Raw genomic sequence first — 24,735 nt, 5'->3', positions numbered from 1 at the left:
GGCATATGACAGATGCTACAGTTTGGAGGCAAATCTCTAAGCAGTATTTTACCATTTCAAGAATTTAGGAGCTTTAAATCATCTTGTGGAGGAGTCTGTTTGTCTACTGGCTGAATTGAGAAGCACTTCTCTTTTTGCCCCTACAATCCATGTTGTAATAACTGACTGACCTCTTCCTGCAAGTGCTAAGGTTTTCTGTAACTGCTGTGTGTGATATGACAAATATGAGCTCCAGGACATCATGACTGACCTTCCCCCACTATATCTCCAGCTTGTTGTGCTGACATGCTTTGTTATGAAAAAATGCAGCATTTCAGAGCAACAGGATTGAGTATTCTAATCTTGTTGAAATGCTCTTTGATCAAGAGTTCACTTTGGCATAATCGTACCTGTTTCTTCAGTATGTGAAATCCTCATGTAAGTAACAGGAGTAATTCTAGAATTTTGTCTATTTTATTTCTCTATGATGCATTTCTGGACAGTTATCACAAACCTGGACAGATATCATCTGTGATCCATCATATATCATGTATCACATGGTATATGTTATATGATGTAAATGTCAGTTTGTTTATCTGTAGAATAGCATCAAAACCATTCCAATTTCCAGAGTTTGACTGGTACTTTTCCTGCAAAAAATTTTGCTTTTATAACAATGTAACAATGTTTTATAACAAGGCCAAATCAAAGACTTTGAGCCATTCTTGAAGGACAAGTTAAAAGGTCAAATCTAGTAACAGTCAAGTTAAACAATAAACAGCTCCTCACATCCTTTACCTCATACATGCAGTTCCTGCTATATTAACTGGAGGTGAAGTCTGTGTGTACAGGTTCATTTGCCAGGAGAAGGTTGCATGTTCTCCCAAAAAAGGTCAAAAGTTATGAAACAAATATAAACAGACACACTGTTTCTGAATCTGTGGTACTTATTATCTAGGGTGTAAACATGTTCCAATAGAATTAATCTTTATCATTTGACAGCTGGCATGAAAAACCCTGACAAAAGGAAATAACAAGAACAAATCTTATTAGGAGCAGCGCAATTGAGGGAGCTGGAGTTGTTTATCCTGGAGAAAAGAAAGCTCAGGGGAGGCCTTGTCCTTCTCTGCAGCTACCTGAAAGGAAGTTGTAGCCAGGTGAGGGTTGGTCTCTTCTCTCAGGCAGCAAGTGACAGGATGAAAGGAAATAGGCTCAAGCTGTGCCAGAAAAGGTTTATGTTGGATATTATGTTTAATGGTAACATGTTCAGATTAATGGCTGGACTCAATTATCCTAGAGGTCTTTTCCAAACTTAAGGATTCCATAATTCTAGTAAATTATAGGGGTGGTTTTTATCTTATGAAGGGGTTAAACCAGTAAAGAAGTACTGTGAAATTGTGGAAGAAAAAAAATTTGAAACTACAAAGTAGTTATAAGTTACACAATGCTCTTTTATATTACTGGTGTAGATATGTTATGTTTGAAAATTTATTAATATACTGTATTTAATGGTAAAAAGTGGTACTGTTTCCCTTTTTCTATCATGCATGTCTTTTGCCATGCATCTTACTGAATATTTTCATTAGAAGAAAACTGATAAGAAAGTCAGTTGGCTTTGATACATTCCTATTTGGTTAGTTTCAACAAATTGGTTGAAACAAACAAATCCTTTGGTTTATTTTCAACAAATAAAGTACAAAGACCTGTATGATGATATGCATGAAAAAGAGTTGATGCCCAAACTCCACTTTTTGTTATCAGTGGGTCCAAAAGCATTTTCTTGGTGAAATGTCAAGCTGGATTTTTTAAGCTCCATTCCTTATCCACAAACCAAGGGCTGCACTCAAACCAGTACTGTTTGTCTTCAGCCCACAGTAACATGGGCTAAGCCCAATCTCCACATTTCATCCCATATACCAGACTCTTCAGATGGAGGATTCTGTCACCCTGGCTAAGCAGTCCCAGCAACCAAGCTGTTACATTACCAATTTTCAGTTCTTTTCTTGCCTACAGTATTTAATTTAAATTGACAAATCTGTAGATTAAAATTTTAAATAAGTATTAGAAGTTTAGAAGTACCTAAATGTAATCTTTGACTTTGTATTGTATTAAAATGCAGCCCACAGGAAACTACCCTCAAACAAGTAAGATATAATTGCAAAACACAAATAAATCCACAAAGCCTTCCACATCTAACATGGTAGTTCAAATACAGGCCAGGTAGGTCATATGAAAAATGTCTGAGTTTTTGGGTAACTCCACTGACTATAACAGAAATTTTTACATATTGGAAGTGAAATGTGCTTCAGGTTTTAATGGATGAGGCTGAAAGCTGACTCTGTTACTTATGGATATAGAAAATAATTACACCGGTATGATTCTAGTCCTCAGTGATTGGCCTTCTTAATGGGAAATAAATTAAGAACTTTATTGGCAGTTTCAGTAGATAGGACAAACCTATGTAGGTATGGCAATTTAATTTTCCTGCCCCTACATCTTAGTCGACTCAGAGCAGTAATCTGCAGAATTATTTCTGGTTATACCTTTACAGAGGATTTAATTTCCAGACTGTTGAAGCAGCAGTCTCCATGAGCCTGAAATGCAAATGAAAAATATAAGAGAATTTCTAGAAAGCTGTGTTTACTGAAGCTTTCCATGACAATTGCATTAGATGTAACTTTTATGTAAACCCAAGTTCTGTTTACAGCTGCATTCGCCTGTCAACTATTTTATCAGCCCAAGACAAGCCAGAAATCTCTGTCAGGATGTTGAGAAACTGATTGCTATCTGAACAGCAATGCTTTAGTTTTGCAGCTACTGATGAATGTGAAGCAGACTAAAAGTGCATTGTCACTTGCATCTGAAAGTTTTCCTGACATCAGCTGTAGGACTTGAAGTGGGCTGTGATGAATCACAAGATGTACCAGAGTAAAAGCATCTCTGGGGACTGAAAGGATAAATATATTTTCTTCCAACTTTACTCACTGGTGGTAATGCCAAAATATACATGCAGTGAATCACATCAGCCATAACTACAAAGGAAGCATATTCCATGGTTGGTTAATTCTTAATTGATTCTTATGCCCTGGCCTTAAATAGAGAATCAAAATATGCCACTGATGAAGAGTCTTCTGAAGTCCACACTTTATGCACATTCATGGATGCTATCCAAACAGCAGCAGAACTGTGAAAGGTGGGCAGAAATGGGCCAAAATGGGAGTGGCAAGCAGAATGGTCAAATCCAGGGGTGACTTATTTTCCACTTACAATAGTACAGCTTCTGTCTCCTCTAACCTAAGAGTTGATATTAAAAAAAAATCAAAAACAAACAAAAAACCCCACAAAAAACAAACAAACGAACAAAAATCCCCAAAAAACAAACAACAAAAACCAACCAAACAAAAAAAAACTAAAAAAAACCAAACCAAACCAAAACAAAAAAAACCCAAAAAACAAAAAACACCCCAAAAAACCCAAAAACAAAACAAAACAAAAGCAAAAAAACCCCCAAAATCAAACAAAACCTCCAACTCTTTATGCCCTGGGTTTTGTGGATAAGAAATGGAGGAACAAACCCTTTATCTAGCTATTCATTAGCAAGAGATTGGCAGGATTGGATAAACTTTGGAACCAGTACAGCTGTACCCGTTGTTCCCTTTCCCTTGGGGTAAAATGCATTTCTGTTTTTGGTGACCCTGTGTTATTTTCACCAATATTTTGTCTTTCACAAAACAAATTAAGCTTGCTCTCTTTTCTGCAGGCAAGAAGAGGATATGTGGAGTGCTTCTGTTGCTCTGAAGCAGACTCCTCTTGCTGTGGCCTTTGTGGGGTTTGTTTGACAGGCGTCCACATTTATTTCTGTGCCTCATAAGGCTAGTCCCTACTTGTGACCAGCCAGAATTGCTGGAATACCTTGATCAGTATAGAATACCTGGGCATTTTATATTTAAGGTGTATCTGAAATAATATACTAGCACCTCTAGTCATTTGCACATTGGTATAAATACTGAGAAGTTTCTCTTTTTGCTCTGAATATGATAGCTGGTTAGTGTATGACAGATGGTTAGAGATACCTGTTCTTTATCTTCACACTGGTAAACTGGGAAAATCATCTCAGTGTCGTTTCTTTTCGCTCCAAGAGGAAACACATCTCTGGCAATAGGTGAGGCAAAAGATGGGAGAAGGAATTTCTAGCACAAAGCTGAGAACTGTGTCACAGAAAATATTCCCTTGTGCAAATCTGAGGATGCAGCAAAGTCGTGAATTACAGACACACAGAGCTTGAGATAAACAAAATTCAGTGCTTCAGTTCCACTAAGTGCAGCTTTTGTCTTTGAGCTACTGTACACGCTGGGCCAAGGAACAAACAAAATGGGGGGAGGCGATCTCGGACAGAGCTCTCTTTATGCTCCCGATCTTATCTCCGCTGAAGAAAGGGCAGGGCGATGTACGGCTCGCTAAGCCAGCAGGCCGTGCGGGCTGCGCGCCGGTGCCCGCGGGGCGGCGGTGCGGGAGCGGCGGTGCGGGAGCGGCGGGCGCGGAGCATCCCCGCGGCCGGGGCGGCATGGCAGCTGCGGGAGGTGGAGCCAGCCGCTGACCTGCCGGCATCGCCGCACGGGCGCATCTTCTGCCGCCAATAAACCCTCCCTTCTTCCTTCCCATCCGCGCCGGAAAACGCCAGGAAAACATAAAATGCAAAAATATTATTAAAAAAAAAAAATATTTTCCGCAGCAGGGCCGGAGGAAGGCGGGGAGGGCAGGTGCGCAGGGCGCCTCCGCCGGCGGCGGGCGGTGCGTGAGGAGCTCGGCGGGCGCTGCCGCCATGGAACACATCCGGATGCCCAAGGTGGGTCCCGCCGGCCGCGGCAGCATCCCCGGGCCGCTCCCGCTCCAGCCCCAGGGAGCCTCGCACCGCAGCCCTGCGGGCCGCTACGGCCTTCCAGCTGATGCTGCGGGCTGCTTCCCGGCCACCTTGCCGCGATACCTGCCCGGAACGCCGGGAGGTGGGCGCGTTGCTCTGCGCTATGGGCTTGTCGGGCTTCTCGCTCAGTCCCTCTGTTAGCGCAGGCACCGGCCGTGAGCTGCAGGTATCCGGAATGGGAGCTGTGGTACCTGCTTCTCGGACGCCTTTCGTTTGCCCAAAGATTTCAGACTTGGTGATGAATTATTTAGTGTTTCTATGCATGTTTGATCTTTAGCCGACATAATCCGTCTTTTCCTACAGCTTTCTAAGCACTAGGCCCGTATTTGTTAACAAAATTGCCACGTTGCTCTAGGAAAAAAAAAAAAAAAAAGACAGTTTTAACACGTAAAAGGCGTAGATAAAAAGTAAAAACAAAAAACTGAACCAGAGCAATATGTTAATTCGAAATGGGGTGGGATATATTTTCATATTTATTTATTTATTTAATACAGAATCACAGAATAACAGAATAATGAGGTTGAAAGAGACCTCTAAGATCAAGTTCAACTTATGTCCTAACACCTCAACTACATTATAGTATAACTCAACCTCCTGAATTTAAGAATTTATTTGTATTTATTATCAAGATTTAATATGATGGCCCTTGTTATTTGTCTTATCTTTTTTGGCCTTTAGGTGTTAAGTTGTAAATCTAGTAACAAGATAGGCATTTATACAACTGCCTTTCTTCTAATCTCATTTCATTATCTGTTATCTCCCTTTCTGGGAAGGAAGAATTTCAGAATAGTATGACTGTGTCCTCCTGCAGCAAGGTACAATCAGTAGAAGTTGTCTGTGCAGAAGCTCCTGACCAATTGCTGAAGAATGCTGAAAGCATGAACAAGAAAAATGTTGAAAACAAACTAATAAGGGTAGAAAAATATCAAAAAAATGAATGGTTGTGTTTGCTGTGAATGGAAGACCCAGGAAAGTCCCTGTTGCAGGCAATGGATGCTTATCTGTTTCCTTTTCTACAAGCAGATCCTGGTCCAGAAAATATTACTCTGCATATGTAAAAGCCATTTCTGTATCTGGTACTGTGAGAAGGCACTGTACCGATGCCTCAGGTCACTGAAAATCTTAACTCAGTGTGACGTGATTCTGCAGTCCTGGATCCTGGCAGTCTTTTACATTATAGCTATGCTGAAAGGTATCTGATATAATAGAGCAGTTTAGAAGGCATGATTTAAAGATACAAGGGGTACAAAAATCCTTAAAAATATCCAATTTCCAACATAAATGTAGGAAATCAACATGAGTCACTACTGAAATACTTCATTTCTCCAGTTACTCCTAAATACACTGAAAAATCAATGTATCTACAGCTACCTGACAGAATTGATACATTTGATTTTTTTTTAACCCCTCAGCTTAAAATCAGCCACCAGTAATTGTTGGGGTATTTTGTTTTGTTTTTACTGAATTTGGTTTTGATAATTTGGAACTGAACATTAAATGTTTTCCAATGCCCGTAATGTAAAAATAGGTAAGGGAAAGCTCACAGTATCATGTGTTAGCCTCTGGTGTCACATTTCCTGACTCCATACCATCTTGTCCTGAGAGAAATTTGAGAAGTGACTGCCCTGCTCTGCAATGGTATTAATCTCCGAATAATGACACTTTCCTGATTCACAAACCCATCCACATGGAAAATCAAGATAAATTCCATACTTAGCAAGTTAATAAACTTAATAATGTCTGAAGACACAATTCTTGGCCCAAGTAGAAGCTTTTCCTTCAAAGGGATTTCTATATTACATAATGCCCATTAGGTCCCAGCAGTTGTTTTAATTTTAAGTGAAATATGACTGTAGTGATTTATGGTTCATAAATATTAAAATTAATCTGATAAAACATAACAGACATTTAAAAAGCAGAAGGTAATTCCATACCAGTTGGATCAGTAGTTCATTAAGATAACTACTCTGTCAGAGTGACAGAGGAGAGAGAGCATTTAGACCTGGCCACATTCTGCAGCTTCTCAGCATCTACAGTTGTATTAGGGTCCAGCTCTTCCTGGTTCCATTTGTGTCCATTTATGGATCTTTCTGTGTGAGTTAGCCAGAGCTCCTTATAGACAGGATGACACTCTCCAGCTCCACAGCCAGCATGGAAGTGAGCTCCAGAAAACCATGGCTTTACAAAAATTACCTTCTTCTATCTTTTGAAAAGTCCTGAGTAGCTTCCTTCAGTATTGCTTCCTTCTAGCTTCAAGGATTTGGTTAATAAATACTCCATGTTCATCTTATCCATGCCTTCACAGTAAATCTTGATCACAACTCACCAGATTCTGATAATTTCAGAGAAATATCATCAATGACCCCAAGACCTCTTTCCTATGTCCAGTCCATTGGATTGGACAGATGTGTTTTAGGTTGTTTTTCCTGGAGGTATTCTACCATGGCTGTCTGTGTTGAAGCCCCTATGTGTCTCTTGCCCACACACTGTTTTGCAAGACTCTTCTGGAGTAGGATTCCTCACCGCAAAAGCCATTCTGGTGCTTTCCCAACAGACTGTACGTATCCACCTGCTAACACACTATTTGGTGTACTGACCACTATTGCTCTATTGTTATACTCTTGGTAGAAAACAGGGTGCATACATGATGTATGGCTGTATGAACATACATAGGCACTGTATTTTCACAAGGTAAATGCCATCCTATGTATGAAGGGTGTAATTGAAGTTTAAGAGTTGGAAACCCTCCCTCATTGCTGAGTAGAATTATATATTACTCCCATGGCCCTTTAAAAATTAAAAATTAGTAAAACCAGTGACTGACATGAGTTTGGATTGGACAGCAAGATAATTTAGGAGAACTCTCCAAACCCAAAATGTGACAAACAGCTCATAACATTCTGAAAAAAAGAAATCAGGAATACTTCTGAGAATATTAGAAGCATGTTTTATGAGTATGTGTAGAGATATGTCTGGCCAAGAATGGGATGAAAGATACAGAGCTCTGTAGATATGTTCATATCATTTGTGTTTGTATATTGGCAACAGGCCTACTTAATGGCCTTATAATAAAGAATACATCAGTTTATCCCTGGTGTACTAGCTGTCTTCAGGGGACTTAGCCCAGAAATTCTTTTGGCTCAGTGTTAACGGAATACTTGGGATGACTTGAATTGCTTGAGTGCTTTCATTTTTGTGATGTTAAGGTGAGGTATTTCCTCAGGCAGAATTTAATATATGCTTCTCTCGGGCAGAATTTAAGATCTGCTCCTATTTGTTAATGACGAATCTATCTACCAGATGTATTGCTTCAAAGAATAAATTTCCAGCATGTGTAAATGAGCTGTGTGTTTGCTTTTGTTTTCAATCTACTTTCCATAATTCTTGCTTTTTTTTATAAAATTTTATAATATGTCCTTTTTCACAAAGTCTCCATCAGGAAACCCATGTAATTTATATCCACTTTATATATCACAATGGTGAAACACTTGTAAAGGTGTCTATCCAGATCAATAACAAAATTGAACTCAGCATGCCCAGCCTTTGCTTTCCAACTTAATGTTCTGGGTTACTTGATCTCCACACTTTTTTAAGGTAAGTTGGCATATTCTACCACTGTTCTCTGTGTGCTTTCTGTTGAGATAAGGTGTGATGTTGTAGTTATGTTCTCTGTATCCAAGCTACAATTCCTTTTGGAAAAGTTTGATTTATTTCAGTTACATAGAAAGGTGGCAGCAGCCCTGAAGTGGTATCGGGAAACACCTGGGGACATGGACTGGTTGTTTCTCCCACTGGGAATGGGGAATGGAGTGCCACAGACATTTCACTATAGCACTAGAGTTTGGCTAAAGTTGTGTTTAGTTTGCTACTTAGAAAAGGTAGAGGAGGTGAGGCTGGCATGACCTTTGCCTTTTAATGCTGTTTTGGGTCATCAGGTTACAGCAAATACATTGTGCAACATCTTTTAAGTGCAAGGTTGATTTCCTGCTTTTGAGTGTTGTGTGAAGGTGGTTTCTGTACTTTCATCTAAGTATACATCTTAGAGCAGTGTGTTTTACAATTCAGCTGGTGTTTTCTGACTTCATAACTGTTTCTCATGTTACATCATTGTTAAAAATTGTTTAGCCTGTTCTGGGTCCAGTAATGTTTAATGGCTTCAAATATGTCATTCTATTTTGCTGCTTTAGTTAAATGATGCATTAAAACATCTGCACTAATCCTGGACACGTTTAAGTCTGATTTTGTGAGTTATGGATTTTTTATTATTAGGAAATCTTCCTTGTTTAGAATGCAACTTAGTTTTCTTTGGGTTCCATTTTTTCCATCTTTGTGCCATGAAACTTTGAGCCTGAAGGATAAATTTAATACAAGTGAGCTTTTTAGTATACTATTCCAGAAAATGTTCTGTGGTAACATCAGACTGGACGTGGATAAAATAAAAATAAGAGCTGCAGAAAATGTCCACATATTGTAGGATCAGACTTAAAAAATCTGCTTGGAATTGTGCTATAAAATACTTGTTTTGAATTAGAGTCATCAAGCTACCTTCTTATGAGTGTGAGTTTTGATTTAAACAAAATCTTGTCATAGCCATTATTCTCAAAATATTTAGCCAAAAATGGTCGGAAGATCACACAGACTTTCATCTTTTCAATAATATGATGCTCAGTAAAGAGGTAGCTGGATAAAACAAGCTCTAAAATCATAGGTGGGTAGTAATTTTAATTTGTTGTCTATTTATGTCTAAACTGCTAACTCTAAACCTTATTGCACTTGAAAATAGTACTGGAAATCATTAAGACTGCATGTCTGCAGGGTCCTCTTTGAGATATTTTTTTTTTATTCATAGTAGGAGGCTGAAGTTGGAATGAAGGATTTGAGAAGTTAGACTTCGGGGTGGTCAAGGCTGGAATCTCTAGGCCTGCTGTTAATGGGCCCAAGTGGGTGGTATTTGAGCTATTGCCATCTGTAAAGAAAAGGAATTATCTATTTGCAATAGAAAATGCACACTGACATTTCCTGCTCTGCAGGTGTACTCTGCTGAGAAAGACAGGTCCCTACCACCAGAAAAGGAGTCCAACAATCCATTTTTAATGCAAATCTCTCATGGCCTGCACAGCTGAAATGGCTTGGTACTTCTGCTTTAAAATAGGCTGCTGAACAGGGCATGGTTTTAAACATGTAACAGAAAAGCCTGTATCAAATGCAAGAGTTTAAATATATATTTTTTATTAGTATCCTTTGGCTGTATGCAGAATTCTTTCTCCCTGTATATCTTTTCAGAGCCAAATCTAAACAAATTTGGCAAATGTATTAAGATTTGCTGCCTTGGGGAAGCCCTGTTTTTTCCTAAATTAAAGCCCTTAGATAGGATTTTTAACTGAGTGCACTTAGTTGCTCTTATTATGCAGCTGCTACTAAGGTGTATCTGATAATGCGGTGCTGACCTCACTCTTTGGAGATCTTAGCAGTTTAGTTTCTTTTTAAAGCCAAATTATTAGGGACTTTGTTGTCTGTCTTGCTATTATGAATCAGTCCTTATTATTTTTTCAGCTCTTCCTCCATTTCACTTTAGTCCTTTAGAAAATTAAACTTGTTATATTTTTCTTGAATATTTTCCCCCATCCTGCCAGATTTGCCCTGAGGAAGCTTCTTACAATGCATCTCTTAAAGTGTCTTTGCTTAAATGTAATTACTTACTTTTGGCTTTGAGTCTTTTGACATATGCAGCCATCTAACTTCATAGACTGTGCATTATTTTACTGCACTTGGGAGATCTTTTCAGAGAGGAAAATATAAAAAAGTAACATGCATCAAGTACAGTTTTTATAATTCTTATGAAATAGAATGGAAACCACATTAAAAGGCAGCATCAATTGGCAATTCATTTTTCTTTTATTCTTGCTCCAAGATCATGCAAGAAAGATCACTTACTATATATTTTGTTTAACAAGTACAACACTACTATCTTTGTGTTGGAAAAAAAGAGTAATAGCATTTGGTCTTTTACATGTTGTGTTTTTTCACTCTCAGGAATTATGCTAAACACGTGGATAGCTGGGGTCAACCAGGGTGAAGAAAGCTCAGATATTCCACTTGGCCTCAAACCATACCAGCTGTGCTCCTTTTTTCTCATTAGGCTCAGGCTTTTGTCTGCCGCAGTGCTAAGGCCAATGAGAGTCCTGTCATGAATTCCCAGGATGCAGTTTCTTGCTTTTACTCGTGTGTAACCTCTTGAGGAGAGTAGGGAAGGCAGCAGAAATCTCTGGTCGGTCTAAGGCCAAGGGGATGAATGAAAAGTGGCCTTTCTTTATCCTTGAAGAATCACTGGAACTCATTGGTACAGCCAAATTTCAAGGTACTTAATCAGCTTTTACATGAAACTTGCTTTTACAGATTGGGGTAGAGCAGTGAATTTCAAGTGTCTGAGCAATAGAGAAGCTCCTGAGGATGTGGCCTGCGTGAAGACATTCCCTGCTTACCTTTAATTAGCAGCTCTCTCCTGGATGGGAGGGTTTTCTAGCCTTTCTCCTTCTTGGGATAAGGTATTAGAGGAGATGAATTAAGGCTCCTCCTAAAGGAATGGGGAACTTTTGGTGACATGGGAGCTGATCTCTTTTGTTTTTGGCTGACAAGCAGGCTTTTCAGCTTCTTCAAGATGCTCAGTGATAACAGGCAGTTCAGTGATGACCATGGCAATGACTAGCTGTTCAAGTGTCTTCAAGTTAGCTAATGCATAGGAAGCAAACACATAGACTTAAAACCTATGTAGTGAGAAAAAAACCCTTTGAGATTTTTTTTTTCATAATTCAAAATTTAATTCTATTGGAAAATCCTACAGCAGAGACCATTTTGAGTCAGATAGCATCTCCATGCTGCACATGATCTTTGCTGTGACAGGAAGCTCCAGTTCTGGCCAATCTGCTGTACAGTTTTGCTTCTCCTTTCCGTGCTCAGTCTGAGCCCAGAGTTGGAACTGATCCTGTGTTTATCTTAAAAAGCTTTCCCATGTGGAACTGTGAGCAGCCTGAAGTAGTATCAGTAATTTCTGCACTGTTTTGAGATGCTGACGTGTTTGGAGACACTTGAACAGCTTAAAGTGAGGACGAAGGTAGAATATTCAAAAAGCATTCAAAAATAGGTAATGCAGTCAAAGCTTATTTAAAAAGCTATTTAAACTAAAAATGAAAACGAATTAGAGTACTTGAATAATTTTAGGAATAACATTTTGGCACACAAACTTTTCCAAATGCTTTCAGGGTCGTATACTTGCTGTTCTTCCTTAGGTGGGAGTCCTGTTGAAACTGGTGGGAGTTGTGCCTGAATAAAACTTTGGCCCATGATTTTCCCTAATATAACATTTTTTTTCTTGAATGACCTCTTGGCAGCCTTGTTTGTAAGTCATTTGTCATGTTTATTCTCTGAGTAAAAAGTGCTTTCCATCTGTTCTTAATCTGTGTTCCCTTTAACTTCTATTTTTGCCTCCTTTTTTCTGTCATCTGTGTTGCATTGGAAATAGACTTTCTGGGCATCTTTATTTATCTCCATGTAAGCGGTTGTGGTTATTGAAATAAATCTCCTGGTGGTCTTTTCTTTAGGCCTAGACAACCATAGTCATCAGGAAAGAAAAATAAAAAAGGTGAAAAAAAATAGGCAAGAGCTTCAAATAAATTATTTAAATTATGGAAGTTTTACTTAGATGCCCCGCTCTAGACTGCCTTGGCTAATGTTTTCTTTCTAATTCCTTGTGGTCTTCCAGCTCTCAGCTTTACAGACTTGTGTTTTCCAATCTGGCCTCTCACACCAGCCGTTCATTTTAGGTGAAGTACATGTGCATGGTCTCTATGCTTTTTCCTGACATGCCAGTACATACATAATTTCCTACATTCTGCAAAAATGTCTCCAGTTAATTTGGTGAAAAAGTGGAGCATTATTTTATAGGGAAAAAGAATAAAAATAATCATTATTTCTTTCTGATATAATTTTTGGCTACTAGGGCTGATTTCTCAGCATGCTGTGACTTTTTAGATGGAAAAACTCCTCTTCCTAAGCACTATTGCAGTGTGTGCTCCCTTGTGGAAATGAACCTATTCCTATTCCCTCTATTCTCAAACTCCCTAGGTTTAAAGAAATTGCTGGACATGGCTTTCTTTTCCTGACTGGGAGAGGGCAGAAGAAGAAAGAAGGCTCATTTTCTGAATCCTTTGATCAGCAGAGTGAAATCTAAGATTGAGCAATGCCTCATTATACTGATGCACTAAATTTATCATTAATAAATATAATACACATGAGAGGTAGATCTTGACTTTTGTATGCAGGCATGACTAAGAGTTACAATCGCTAGTTCTAAAAAAATCAAGAACAAAAAGCCCCCCAAAAACTAACCCAAACCCCAGTGTGTTCAGCAGAGGACAAAAAAGAAGCAATGTTTGAGAACTTTTAAAAACTAAATAAAGAGCAAAAGAGCAAACACCACTATTCCACTCCACAGACTACAGACTACAGATGTTGGATGTACAGATGTTGGATGTTGGATGTACAGATGTTGGATGTTGTACATCCAACTTTGGAGTTCTGTTTGCACTTTGGCCTTTTCTCAGGAAGCAGACCTCATGCAGAATAATCAAAAGTGTGGAAGAGCTTGTCTGGAATAGCTTCCATAAAGGTCACAACTGTGTAAAGTTGGGCTCTTCACTCTTGGAACACGAGGATGGAGGGAAGGATCTGTAATAGCACGTGTGGCACATATCTGGTGACAGGCTCAAAAAGAGCAGGAGGAAGGGATTTTGTTGTACAATGTATAACTGAAATGTGAAGTTCACTCTCACAGGGTGTCATAAACACCAATAAGTTACAGATATACAAAATGTTATTTAATAAAATGAATGGAATGTAAACACAGTTATGGCTATTAAAAAGTGTGGCCTCATCTTAGGAAGGCCCCTGAGCTGGGCTGAGATCCTGAGGGAGCATGAGTACATGCCTGCCTCTCACATTCTTCTTCAGCTGCTGCAACTGTCTGTTCTTGAGAAACAAACTGCAGGGAGAGGTGAATTTTGATCTCCCCAGTGCAGCCACTGCATTTGATTTGATAAAATCAGACTTACCACACAGCTCTTACTGCAACTGTTCCTAGTCATTCAGATCCAACCTTTTTAGTTCTGTATTAAAAAAAAAAAAAAAAAAAAAAAAAAAACCCAAAAACAACAACAACAACAAAAAAAACCCACCAAAAAAAAAAAAACCCAAAACAACAAAACAAACCACAACCAAAGAGGAGCTTTGTTGGTTAGCATTTTTCAGTCATGGGGCTGTAATTGATGAGTGGGGAAGGATGTGACCTAGAAAGTCTGGAAATTCATCCCTCAGCCCTGTCCTGCTGTGTGATGCCTGCTTTGCTTGAGTTTCATGGCCCATGCTAGCTCACTTTGTAGGCTGGGGTGGGTGATGAGTGCCCTGTGCAAGATTTGTACAAGATCAGTGCCTGTGCAGCAGAGCCCTGGCTGGACTGCAGTGTAGGGGCCTTTATTCATCCAGACAATGCTGATTTTTATTGCTTTTGTGGGTTCCTTTCAGAAGGGCACTGCCTACATTTTTCTTTTGTATCATCCCTCCTCTTTTGCTTGCTGCTGAATGCTTGCTTGGTTAATGTTGTATTTCTTCCATTCCTTCTCAAGCCAACATATGACCTCTGAAGTAGATGGCCCTGGGAAAAGACTTCATCCATGCTTTCTAGCAGGCTTTTTTGTTTAAATAAAAAGTTTTATTTTTGTTTAAAACAGATTATAACTGGCCTTGAGGGAGATGACTCTGCTTTAATAATGGTTTGATTTTAAGCATTTTGCTACTAAACTGGCTTCTTTTAATTTTAAGGTTTTCTTTATTCCTATTTGTAAAATAGTGCAATGTATTTGGAATACACATTGCAAACATGTAAGTCTCAGATGCTGGCATTTTGTTTTTCAGGAAAATCAACTAATATTAGTTTTAAAATATTTGTAGTAGGAGATCCATCAAACCCATGGTAGCAAACTGATAACTGCTTTGGGCAGATTTTATCCCACTGAATATCCAATTTGTTGATTTTTTTATTACTCTAGTTTCTCAGTCAGAAATCATGGAAGCCTAAAATGGCATGTGTTCAAAGGGACCTTAAAGATCATCTAGTTCCTACCCCTAATAGGAGCCTATAGCACATGCCATAGACAAAACACTGATGATGTACAAATAACAAGCTGGTGATGTGACAGTTAATAATGTGTTTTAGACTCACCTGTTGTCAGGAGGGCAGCAAAGTGAGAATGCCTGTTTTGTGCCCAAGGTGGGAGAGCAGTGGAAGTGGAGCTCTTGAGTTCCATTGAGAAGTTACTGAAGGCAAAACTTCCAGTGTGACCTCTCCTGTCAGCCTGAACAGGAATGTAGGGAAAAACAGCAAAATTTTGGTTTTTTTTTTTTACTCTTTTAAACTCTTTTACTGTTATTTTAAATCTTAACAGAGATTTGCATGGGAGAAAATTTGCCTGAATTGAAGAAAGACACTCTACCACTATTATCTCCTACGTATTATTTTAATTTAGCTGGAATGGCTTGAATGGACCTAGAATTTAGCTGAAGGACAGGCCATGCCTTGCTGTCACAGGGTTTTGATAAGATGAGATCACACTTTGGAAGTATTAAGTAACAGATTTTGGATACAGAGGTACCACAAGAGAGGGGAGAAAAGGAACATTAAGGAAGATCTAGAAATAAATCACATAATATAATCACATTTTCTCAAATAGTTATACTTCTTTGATATTTAATGTTGTGCTGAAAAGAACTTTGTAATAGACAAAATGTGAACATTGAGCTCTCACTATTGATCTTTCTGTCATAGCCTAATTATTTATTTATTTTTCCTCTGTCACTATACAGGTGGAAAATGTTAGGTTACTCGATCGTTTATCTTCAAGAAGAGCTGTGGTGGGAACCTTATATTTAACAGCTACCCATGTCATATTTGTGGAGAATGGTTCTGAAACTCGCAAAGAAACCTGGGTATGAATTTTTATTATTTCAGTTAGCTGTAAGTGCATGTTACTTTACTGATGGTAATATGAAAATTATTTCCAAAACACTTTAAAAATAGTTAATTAGTTCATATGGATGCTTTTATGAGGCCATGTGAAGTTCCAGCCTAGTAATTTTCAAAAGTTTTCAGTGGATTCTAGATATTACAGTATAGTGAGAGGAATAGAAGGGCCTTCACTGTATGAATACCAGATGTGATTGACTGAGGAACGGCTGCTGTAAACTGCACTGTTGCTCCTATCATCCAGGAAGAACCAAGGCGAAATGCCTTGAATGTGAATTACTTCCTTGGCTCTGTTAATTCTTGGCCTTCTCCCTTACTGCTAGTGTTGAATCAGTGATTTTGTTGGTTTATAACTCTGATTTATTTTATAAAGTGGTATTTTGAATTAACTGTTTTGATTGATTGCCAACATACATTTCATTTTCTTGTGGTTTAACCCCAGCCATTGACCAAGCCCCCTGCAGCCACTCGCTCACTCCCCCTGCCAGCAGAATCAGGGAGAGTAGCTAAAGGGTAAAAGGTAGAAAATTCATGGGTTAAGATAAAGAGAGTTTAATAGGAAAAGCAAAAGCCACACACACAGGCAAAGCAAAACAAGGATCAAATTCACTGCTTTCCATGGACAGGCAGGTGTTCAGCCATCTCCAGTAGATCAGGGTTCCATCACACCTAACAGTGACTTGGAAAGGTGAATGTCACCACTCCAAATGTTTCCTGCTTCCTGCTTCCTTCCACTTTACCTACTGAGCATGGTGTCATATGGTCTGGAACATCCCTTTGGTCAGTTGGGGTCACCTGTCCTGGCTGTGCCTCCTCCCAACCCCACATGCACTCTCAGTTTCCTTGCTAGCATTGCAGTAGTCCTTGGCTCTGTGTAAGCATCTCTATAAAGCCATGTCTATATTATCAACCCTGTATTCAGTGCAAATCCAAAACATAGTCCCATGTCAGCCACTGTAAAGGAAATTAACTCTACCCCAGCCAAAACCAGCACACGTGTGCACATATAGATACAGCTATGTCTTGGTGTCGTACATCTGAGAGTCTTTTATGTAGCTTAATTATGTACCCCTTGTCCATTTTTTCACTTACTAACTCCATCTTCCTTTGATCCCACTATTCCTGACCAGGTTTATATTGTAATGTTTTATCTCATTTGATGCATTATTTAAAATTATATCAGCATTACCATTCTACCCATGAGGAGGCACAATATTTTAGCCTTATGTAACTGATGCGGGTTCATCTTTTCACTGTGGAAATAGATGAAAAGAGCTTTAAAACCACTAGCTTACACTAAAGCAACAAAAAAAAAAAAGCTTTGGATAATGTGAGCAGGCTGATGTTTGAGCAGCTGAAACACTCCACAAATGCCTCTTTGTCTGCAGGTGATGTATCAAGCTGTAGGAACCAAACTACAAGAGGAGGAGCACGAGGGTTTTCTGAAAGAGTAGTGGAAGCTACTGTACCTGCTCTAGCACATCATTATAAATAATTACTTGTCTTCTGAAAGATTTGACTAGCATAATTCTTTTCAATTCTCCTCAGGTTCTTCACAGTCAAATTGCCTCTATTGAGAAGCAAGCCACCACTGCCACTGGTTGCCCATTACTGATCCGCTGCAAAAACTTCCAGGTCATCCATCTGGTGATCCCTCAGGAACGAGACTGCCATGACGTTTACATATCTCTGATACGTCTGGCTCGACCAGGTATGGGAAGAAAACAGCACACAAATCAGCCTTCATCCTGAAGAGGGAGAATTTAATGGAAGAAATATGTATGTGCATCTTAGTCCTTTGCAGGTTAAGAAAAAAGTTTCAATAGAGATGTGTTACGAGAGAAATAATTATATAATCATTTGTAGATCAAAGAAAAAGGCTCATTATAACAAGTAGTTAATTCCATAAAGCATGACATGAATTTCTGTTTAAAATAATACTCTAGGGCATTGTGTGCCATAAAATATATTACTATGCTATTTTGTGTGCAACTCATTTTCTGGATGACTTGTGTAAATGCAAATTTAGGAGAATATTCTAGATTCAGGTAAGTTATATGTCCCTGTTGTAACAAAAACTTTACAATATATTTAGTGGTCCTGCAAGGTTTCCATTATGACTTTTTGTTCTGTGCAGAAATTCCTTAGAATCAGTGAAAGGTTTAGCAGCAAATAGTTGTTTTATTTCACTGGGCTGCCTGTGTTTTGGCCCATTATTATCTACATTTTGACTATGCCCTGTGTGTTTCTGAATTCAGTTCAAGATCCTTCTGTAACCTTTCCCCTTTTCAATGAAAAACCAAATGTTGTGTCAAAGCCCAGCATTTGATTGCCTACATTATAGCTCCTGTCTGCACTGTGCTCTCCTAAGACCCAACTGAAAAGCTTCTGGGTAGTTTTTTTTTAAACTATGACTTTAGAAATATAACACCAACTTTTGTTATTTATTATTATTTTAATAATATGCAAAGAAATTATCTGATGCAGTCTTTACAAAGCTGACAACAACTGGATTTAATTTTTTTCTTGTTAGGATAGTACCAATTTTATCTATTGTGTAGAGGGGACAAAAATTGCACAGTCACCCAGCACAGCTACTCAATTTTATAAAGTTACACAGTACTACTGCTACTACTTTATAAAGTAGTAGCAGTAGTACTGTGTAACTGTAGCAGAAGTAACTTTAAGTAGCAGGATGAAAGTAATCAGAGAAATTTAAAACAATTCAAAAAATTCAGTCAGTGGTTCTGCTGATGAAAATCTGGATTCATTCTATGCACCTCAGCTGCAAGTACATATTCATGTATGCTGGAAGGTATGTGATTCTGTAATCCTTTTTCTTGGAGGCAGGAGGAGGTGTGCATGCTGCTATGCACCAGAATGATGAAAGGCAGAGTAGCTGAGGACCCTGAATGCAAGTTTAGTGACTGACTGCAGTGGACAAGAAGGTCTGAGTAAAGAAGATGCAATAACAGCACTGTAGAATTAGCTTTTTGCATAGTTTAGCTGCAGAGTAGTTTTCTTTCACCAAATGATCTGATCATGATCTGAGACAGGACAAAATCTTGCATACCTACTCAAAATTAGAAGCCTCTGATTCAAGCTGACTCATTTGTACCTGACAGTGCTCTTCCCTGACATTTTGTCAGGACATGAGGCTGTACTTTCTTTAGGTAATACGGTTACTCAGCATTAGAAGGTATTTGTTACTCCATGAGCAGATAATTTGACCTATTCAGGCTTTATTTTCCATTCTCTGCCTGTTCTTTTCATTTATTCCTGAGAGAAACTGTCGTATACTGTCTTAGCATGTTCTATGCAATCTGATGTCCTAGTTACATTAAAGGTGAAGGTTATGCTTAATTTTATTTTTTGCTAGAATTTTAATAAGGTCAAGCTGTCAGCTGAATTTGGCCCTTTTTTCTTAATTAAACCATTTTGTAAAACAAGCTGATCATAAGATACTACATGTTTAATAGCAGGATTGCAGATGTTTATGGCAAAATTACTGAAAGATTAGGAAAGTTCATGTAAGTACTGGCAAAGATGTGGTAACTGACCTTTAAGGCACTGACTACTAATACTTGAACATTTTTGTTACTATGTGCAGATGCCATCATGTGATAATACTTATTATGTTGAGGCAGACTTCAGTCATAAATAACCTGGATACACAGGTAGATTTTTAAAGGCTTTCCTTGTGCCTGTGAACAGCAGGTGCCTTGGAAAGAAAATCCAGATGCTTCTGACAACAAAGCAGTGGAAACAGGAGTTCAGATTGCTACCAAAAGCTCAGGTTGGATTTATGGATTGTGCTAAAACTTTAGGTTAACGTGAGAAATAAACCAGACTGTCCTCCTAATCTGTGTCATGCCAGAAATTTGAAATCAGAGAATACAGAAGGAGTCTAAACTGCTGGAAAATGTGGAAATCATTCCCTTTTTTCTCTGTACTCAAGACTTCATTGATTTTCAGTATGTTCCTGACAGAGTTAACATGAGGTTTTCTTTCTTTCTGTTCATACTTTTGTGTATATGTATATACAATCAATTCCATGACATTTAAAAAGGCAAAACCTAACTTACATTAGACCTTTAGAAGACATAATCAAAATAAAAGTAAAGACTTTCTACAGAAAAAGATGGGAGCCTTATTATTTGGGGGGGGGTGTGATTTATTATTTTTATAGCTGTAAGTTCTATTTAGTACAGAACACAGTAGTGTAGAAAGATTCTGCTTATTAGCTATATGTTATTAGAAAGGAGTGTAGTATTTAAATTTACTGATTGTACAGCAAGTGTATCAGTGGAGAATTATGAAATCCGAGAGGACTCAGCTTGTGATTTACTTCAGTTCTAAAGTTAAGCATCTGTTTATCAGAAAGTTTTAAGGAACTTTGAGCAACAGAATGAATTAAGCCCTTGTGAAGAAGCAATATCTAAAGTGTCAGTGAGAACATGAATTTCAAGTTCTATGCTGGATAGTTACTCATGTCGGGAACAGCTGGGATTCAATGGCAGTGGTGTATGGCTGCCACTGGTCACCAGGATTAAGACACTTATTAAATGCAGATACACTCCTAAAAAAAGTTTAAAAACTCCAGCACCAACAAACTTTCATATATGGTACATGGTCAAGAAGGACAGGTGGCATAGCTACTTAAGCAACTTCCTGGTAATGATAAAATATTTGATATAGCACATGCTTTTTTTATGATATTACATCATGTGCATCTTGAATGCATTTACTAATAATTTTGCAGTCCACAAAACTATGATCTCATTGGATCTATTGGAAACCTTCCTAATTAGGAACAATAACTACTGAGGTTTTTTTTTTGGTTTTTTTTTTTTTTGGCAGAATGTGCTGCAAAGTCCATTGTTCATATCTTTTTTCTTTGCCACAGGAAAATGTTACATTAATAAAGGGACTTCTAAACTAGCTCTATATAGCAAATTCTTTTGAAGAACAAGTGCTTACTCTGGCACTGACTTTAGTTTACTTTGGATGAAAGCATATTGCTGACATTTTGTCTTTGTGCTGGGAAAAGTTTTTACAATTCTACTGAAGACTAGCAGAACAGTATATTTTAAGTAGCACTTCTATTAAGGCACATACATTTCAACATATACAAATAACAATAGAGCATGTACTTTCATAGTTTTCTTGACAGTAGATATAAACCAGGATATGTGCTTTTGTAAAGCAAAATGTACACTTTGAAAGGAAGCTGCATCGAGGTCCATGCCAAGTTCTGGTTTTGAAGTGTGATTTCAGGACAAGCAATCTGAAGTCATTTACCCTTTCTGTTTCTTTGCTTCTTTTTTTCCCAGTGAAATATGAAGAGCTGTATTGCTTCTCCTTCAATCCCAAATTAGACAAAGAAGAACGAGAACAAGGGTGGAAGCTTGTGGACCTCAATGAGGAATATAATCGGATGGGTGTTCCAAACAACTATTGGCAGATTAGTGATGTCAACAGAGACTACGGAGTAAGTTGTGATTTTTCTGTCACGGAGGTTGTCTGTACAATAAATCTGCAGCCTGTCTGAGGACCACCATAGTGCTTACTGGCAGTATCTGTTTGTGCTCAGTGCTGTACACACATGTAGTAAGGTGCAGTTACTCTACTACTTCACATAAAATGGCACACAGAAAGTGAGAGAAAGGATGGGTCTTCATTTAAAAGATGGGGAAATGAAGCGCAGAAAATAAGTCCACTGTGTTTTAGATGTTAGAGTTCTGCTGCCTGGGAAGAAGTTTAAGTCATACCTAGTGTGAATAAGAGTTTCCCTGATATGTAAAATTGATACATAGTCATTTTAAGAAAAAAAAACATTGTTCCAGATAGTGAGCTTGGCAATATTTTTTCCTCATGTCTGTTCCCACACTCCTTTTGAAGCATCTGTGTTGACTGTCAGTGATTTTCACAGTCATCTTACAGGTCATACAGCTTCCTAGCTGCCTGCTGTCCTGCCTCATTCAGTCTTGTACAATTAAAGACCTTTTAATATTAATTAATTGTAAGAAACAATAACCAAGACATTTTTGAAGTAAGTAGTCCATGCACTCCATTGGTTCTGTTGCTGGAACATATCCATGTTGAGGAAGGACTGTGACATTCTCAGAAAAGACTGAATGTGCTATCAGGGTTTGTTTTCTTTTTGTTAAAATGAGTGGAAAAAAAAGTATGATCTCTTTTAAGATAAAGTGTAGGAAAAATGTCATCATTAATAAAATCCAGTTCACCACAGCAGCAACTGTAACCACAAGCCCTTCTTTTCCTTTCTCCTTCATTACATATCTCTTGACTCAGAATATAGTTTCTTCCTGGCTATTCTTAGTGATTTAGTCATCGCAGAAAGTCAAAGGGAGATATTAAATAGCCTTCTGACCCCAGTCAGAATGCTACAGACAATATCAGGAAACGGTAAAAACAGGGTTCCATCTGTGGTCTCACTTGTCTTCAGAGGGAATTTTGGGCTTTTTTTGCAGGCTCATTGGGTTTCTCAGAAGTGGTAGGCATTGTCAGGCCTGCTTGCCTTTTGGGAACCTCATTTCATGTAGCTTAATTTCTTGTCTCCATGTCCCTATCGTTGTCTGGTTTTTTTTTTTTTTTTAATTATCAAATCTTCTGAAAAATTTGGCTCTGTTGTCCCCTCCCATTATTTTCTCCTCCCAACAGAATGTTTGAGAACTTCACCAACTCCCATCCTTACTCCCAAATTCTGCTACTCCCAAATTCTGCGTTTGTAAATACGACTTTGCTATATGTAGCAATAAATCTTTTCTGGGATGAATGTGTATTAAACCTGTCCCCAATAAGACATGAATTAACATTTGGAAATACAGCCCTTCAGCCCTTTTGCTTCAGTTTTTCCATTTGCAAGTTAGATTAATACTTTCCAGCTTCAAAATAATGTTTTGAGCAACGGCAGTGATATATATTACCATAATAACAGACTATTCCCCGAGGCTGGAGTTCTTGATATTTTGTTTTTGCTGTGGAAATGGCTAATGCTACTTGTACTTTGTAGACCAAACAAACAGACTTTCCTTTCACAGGTCTGTGACTCCTATCCTACAGAAGTCTACGTACCAAAGTCTGCAACTGCACACATCATAGTGGGGAGTTCTAAATTTCGCAGCCGAAGGCGTTTCCCAGCTCTTTCCTACTACTGCAAGGGTAACAATGTAAGTGTGAATTTGTAACCTCAAAGTGCTTGCCTATTTTGGCCTTGGCCTCATAATTCTGCTAGTAAGGTTTTGCAAGACAAAATTGGTGTTTATTTAATTTGAAAAAAATTATTAGTGTAGGCTATTTAGTGTGGTTAGTTCATTAATAGACATTTAATGTACACATTTAAATCCAGTTTCATCATCCAGCTAACACAAAGAATATGTTATCCCTGTATCACAAGGAAGTGGAGTAGTACAAGGGGCCCTGAGACATGGGTGGCAGAGCAGTGAAGGCCAGTAGCAGGCAGCTTAGTAGCTGACTGGGAGGAGAACAGAGCAATTTTGGATCTGGTAGCCTAAGAGCAAGTTGAGGAGGTCAGAAATGATACTTGCATCAGTTAGAGAATCAGGAGCAGCTTTTCAAGAAAAGATCTGTGAAAAGACGCAGAAAAGATGGATATAAGAGCTGCAAAATTTTGGCTGAGCAGTGTGTTGTGGTTTTGCTGAAGAGATTTTCGTTTTCTGCAAGAGCGAGGAGTTCCACCTTCCTCTCTCTATAGCAAACATTCTTAGGGTTGAGCAAGGAACTGCTTCACTTGTCTGTAACCATTTGGATAAAAACCTGTACCTAGACTATTTGCATTTCTGTTTCTGGCAGCTGAGATGAGAAAGGAGACCCTTGGACTGAAGGATGCCCCAGACTGGGTGTTTTTATGTTTGTGTTCCAGCCCCTTAGGGAGTGCCTTAGCTCAGCTGTCATTAACAGTTTGGAGGATGGTGTCCTCTTTGTGCTCTCAAAGGATCTGTGTGACTCCTGCTGCAGTCCAGTGCTGAGAGGTCTTCCCTAGTGTTGGGAGAAGGTCAGGACTGTCCAAGAGACAGAGCTAGTCTGGGGTTACAGGGTATCTGTAGCATTTGCCACGCAGGTAGGGGCATATTTAAGCTTCAGAATAAAGGAATGAGACATTATTTTTACTCCTTTACCCTGAATTTCATCAGAGCATTGCTTCCATAAAGATCTGTGAATTTTGCAATGAAGGGGAAAATAGGAAGATTTAAAAGTTAAATAGATTTAAATAGTTAAAAGATTTAAACTTTAAATAAATTTAAAGATTTAAAACATTCAGCCTGAATGTTTTCCCTGCTGTGGTTGAAGCTCAGGTTAATATTCAAAGCAGGATCTGAAGTATTGTGTTTACTCCTGGAACCTTTATAGTTTGAAGAGCTAGGAAAAGCAGTGTTGGAGGAAATACCTCCTTGTGAGTTTGGAGGTTGCCATGAGTTGCCAGTAAATAGAGTAATGGGCAGGGAAGGGGTAAGATTTAACAGCAGTTTGGGAAGAGCCTGCTGCATGCAGAGGAGACAAGTACCACTCATTCAGTCTTTCATAGACAGAACTTTCATACAACTCCTTTGTCCTGACAAATCCAGTGATGTGACACCTCTGCATCTTACACAGTCTGTGTGAATATGATAAGATCAAAGTGGAACTGGATCTGGAACTGTCTGTTCAGCTTATGCAATAGCATGTAATAAATCACTGGAGTATGTGCTGATCAGAAGACTAATCTCTAAATAACAAG

At 38.6% G+C, this 24,735-nt stretch overlaps 1 protein-coding gene across 2 annotated transcripts in view; it reads left to right on the top strand.

Moving 5' to 3' along the window:
• The first annotated feature begins 4,276 nt into the window (after nucleotides 1–4,276).
• Nucleotides 4,277–24,735, top strand: part of MTMR7 (myotubularin related protein 7) — a 43,629-nt gene continuing 23,170 nt past the window's right edge. Inside the window, exons 1-5 of one of the 2 annotated variants that reach the window (XM_030271162.4) lie at nucleotides 4,277–4,825; nucleotides 15,815–15,937; nucleotides 17,523–17,685; nucleotides 21,308–21,465; nucleotides 23,039–23,167. In XM_030271162.4, coding sequence (XP_030127022.1) covers nucleotides 4,802–4,825; nucleotides 15,815–15,937; nucleotides 17,523–17,685; nucleotides 21,308–21,465; nucleotides 23,039–23,167 — 597 coding nt within the window. In that variant the 5' untranslated portion in view covers nucleotides 4,277–4,801. Of the gene's footprint in view, nucleotides 12,297–15,814; nucleotides 15,938–17,522; nucleotides 17,686–21,307; nucleotides 21,466–23,038; nucleotides 23,168–24,735 lie in introns of both variants that reach the window. The other variant, XM_041715764.2, reaches the window with a different exon arrangement.

The sequence above is a fragment of the Taeniopygia guttata genome, chromosome 4 (assembly GCF_048771995.1).
Source record: "Taeniopygia guttata chromosome 4, bTaeGut7.mat, whole genome shotgun sequence".
Taxonomy (NCBI): domain Eukaryota; kingdom Metazoa; phylum Chordata; class Aves; order Passeriformes; family Estrildidae; genus Taeniopygia; species Taeniopygia guttata.
Note: the sequence above shows the minus strand (reverse complement) of the source record. Positions and strands in the feature narration are given on the sequence as shown.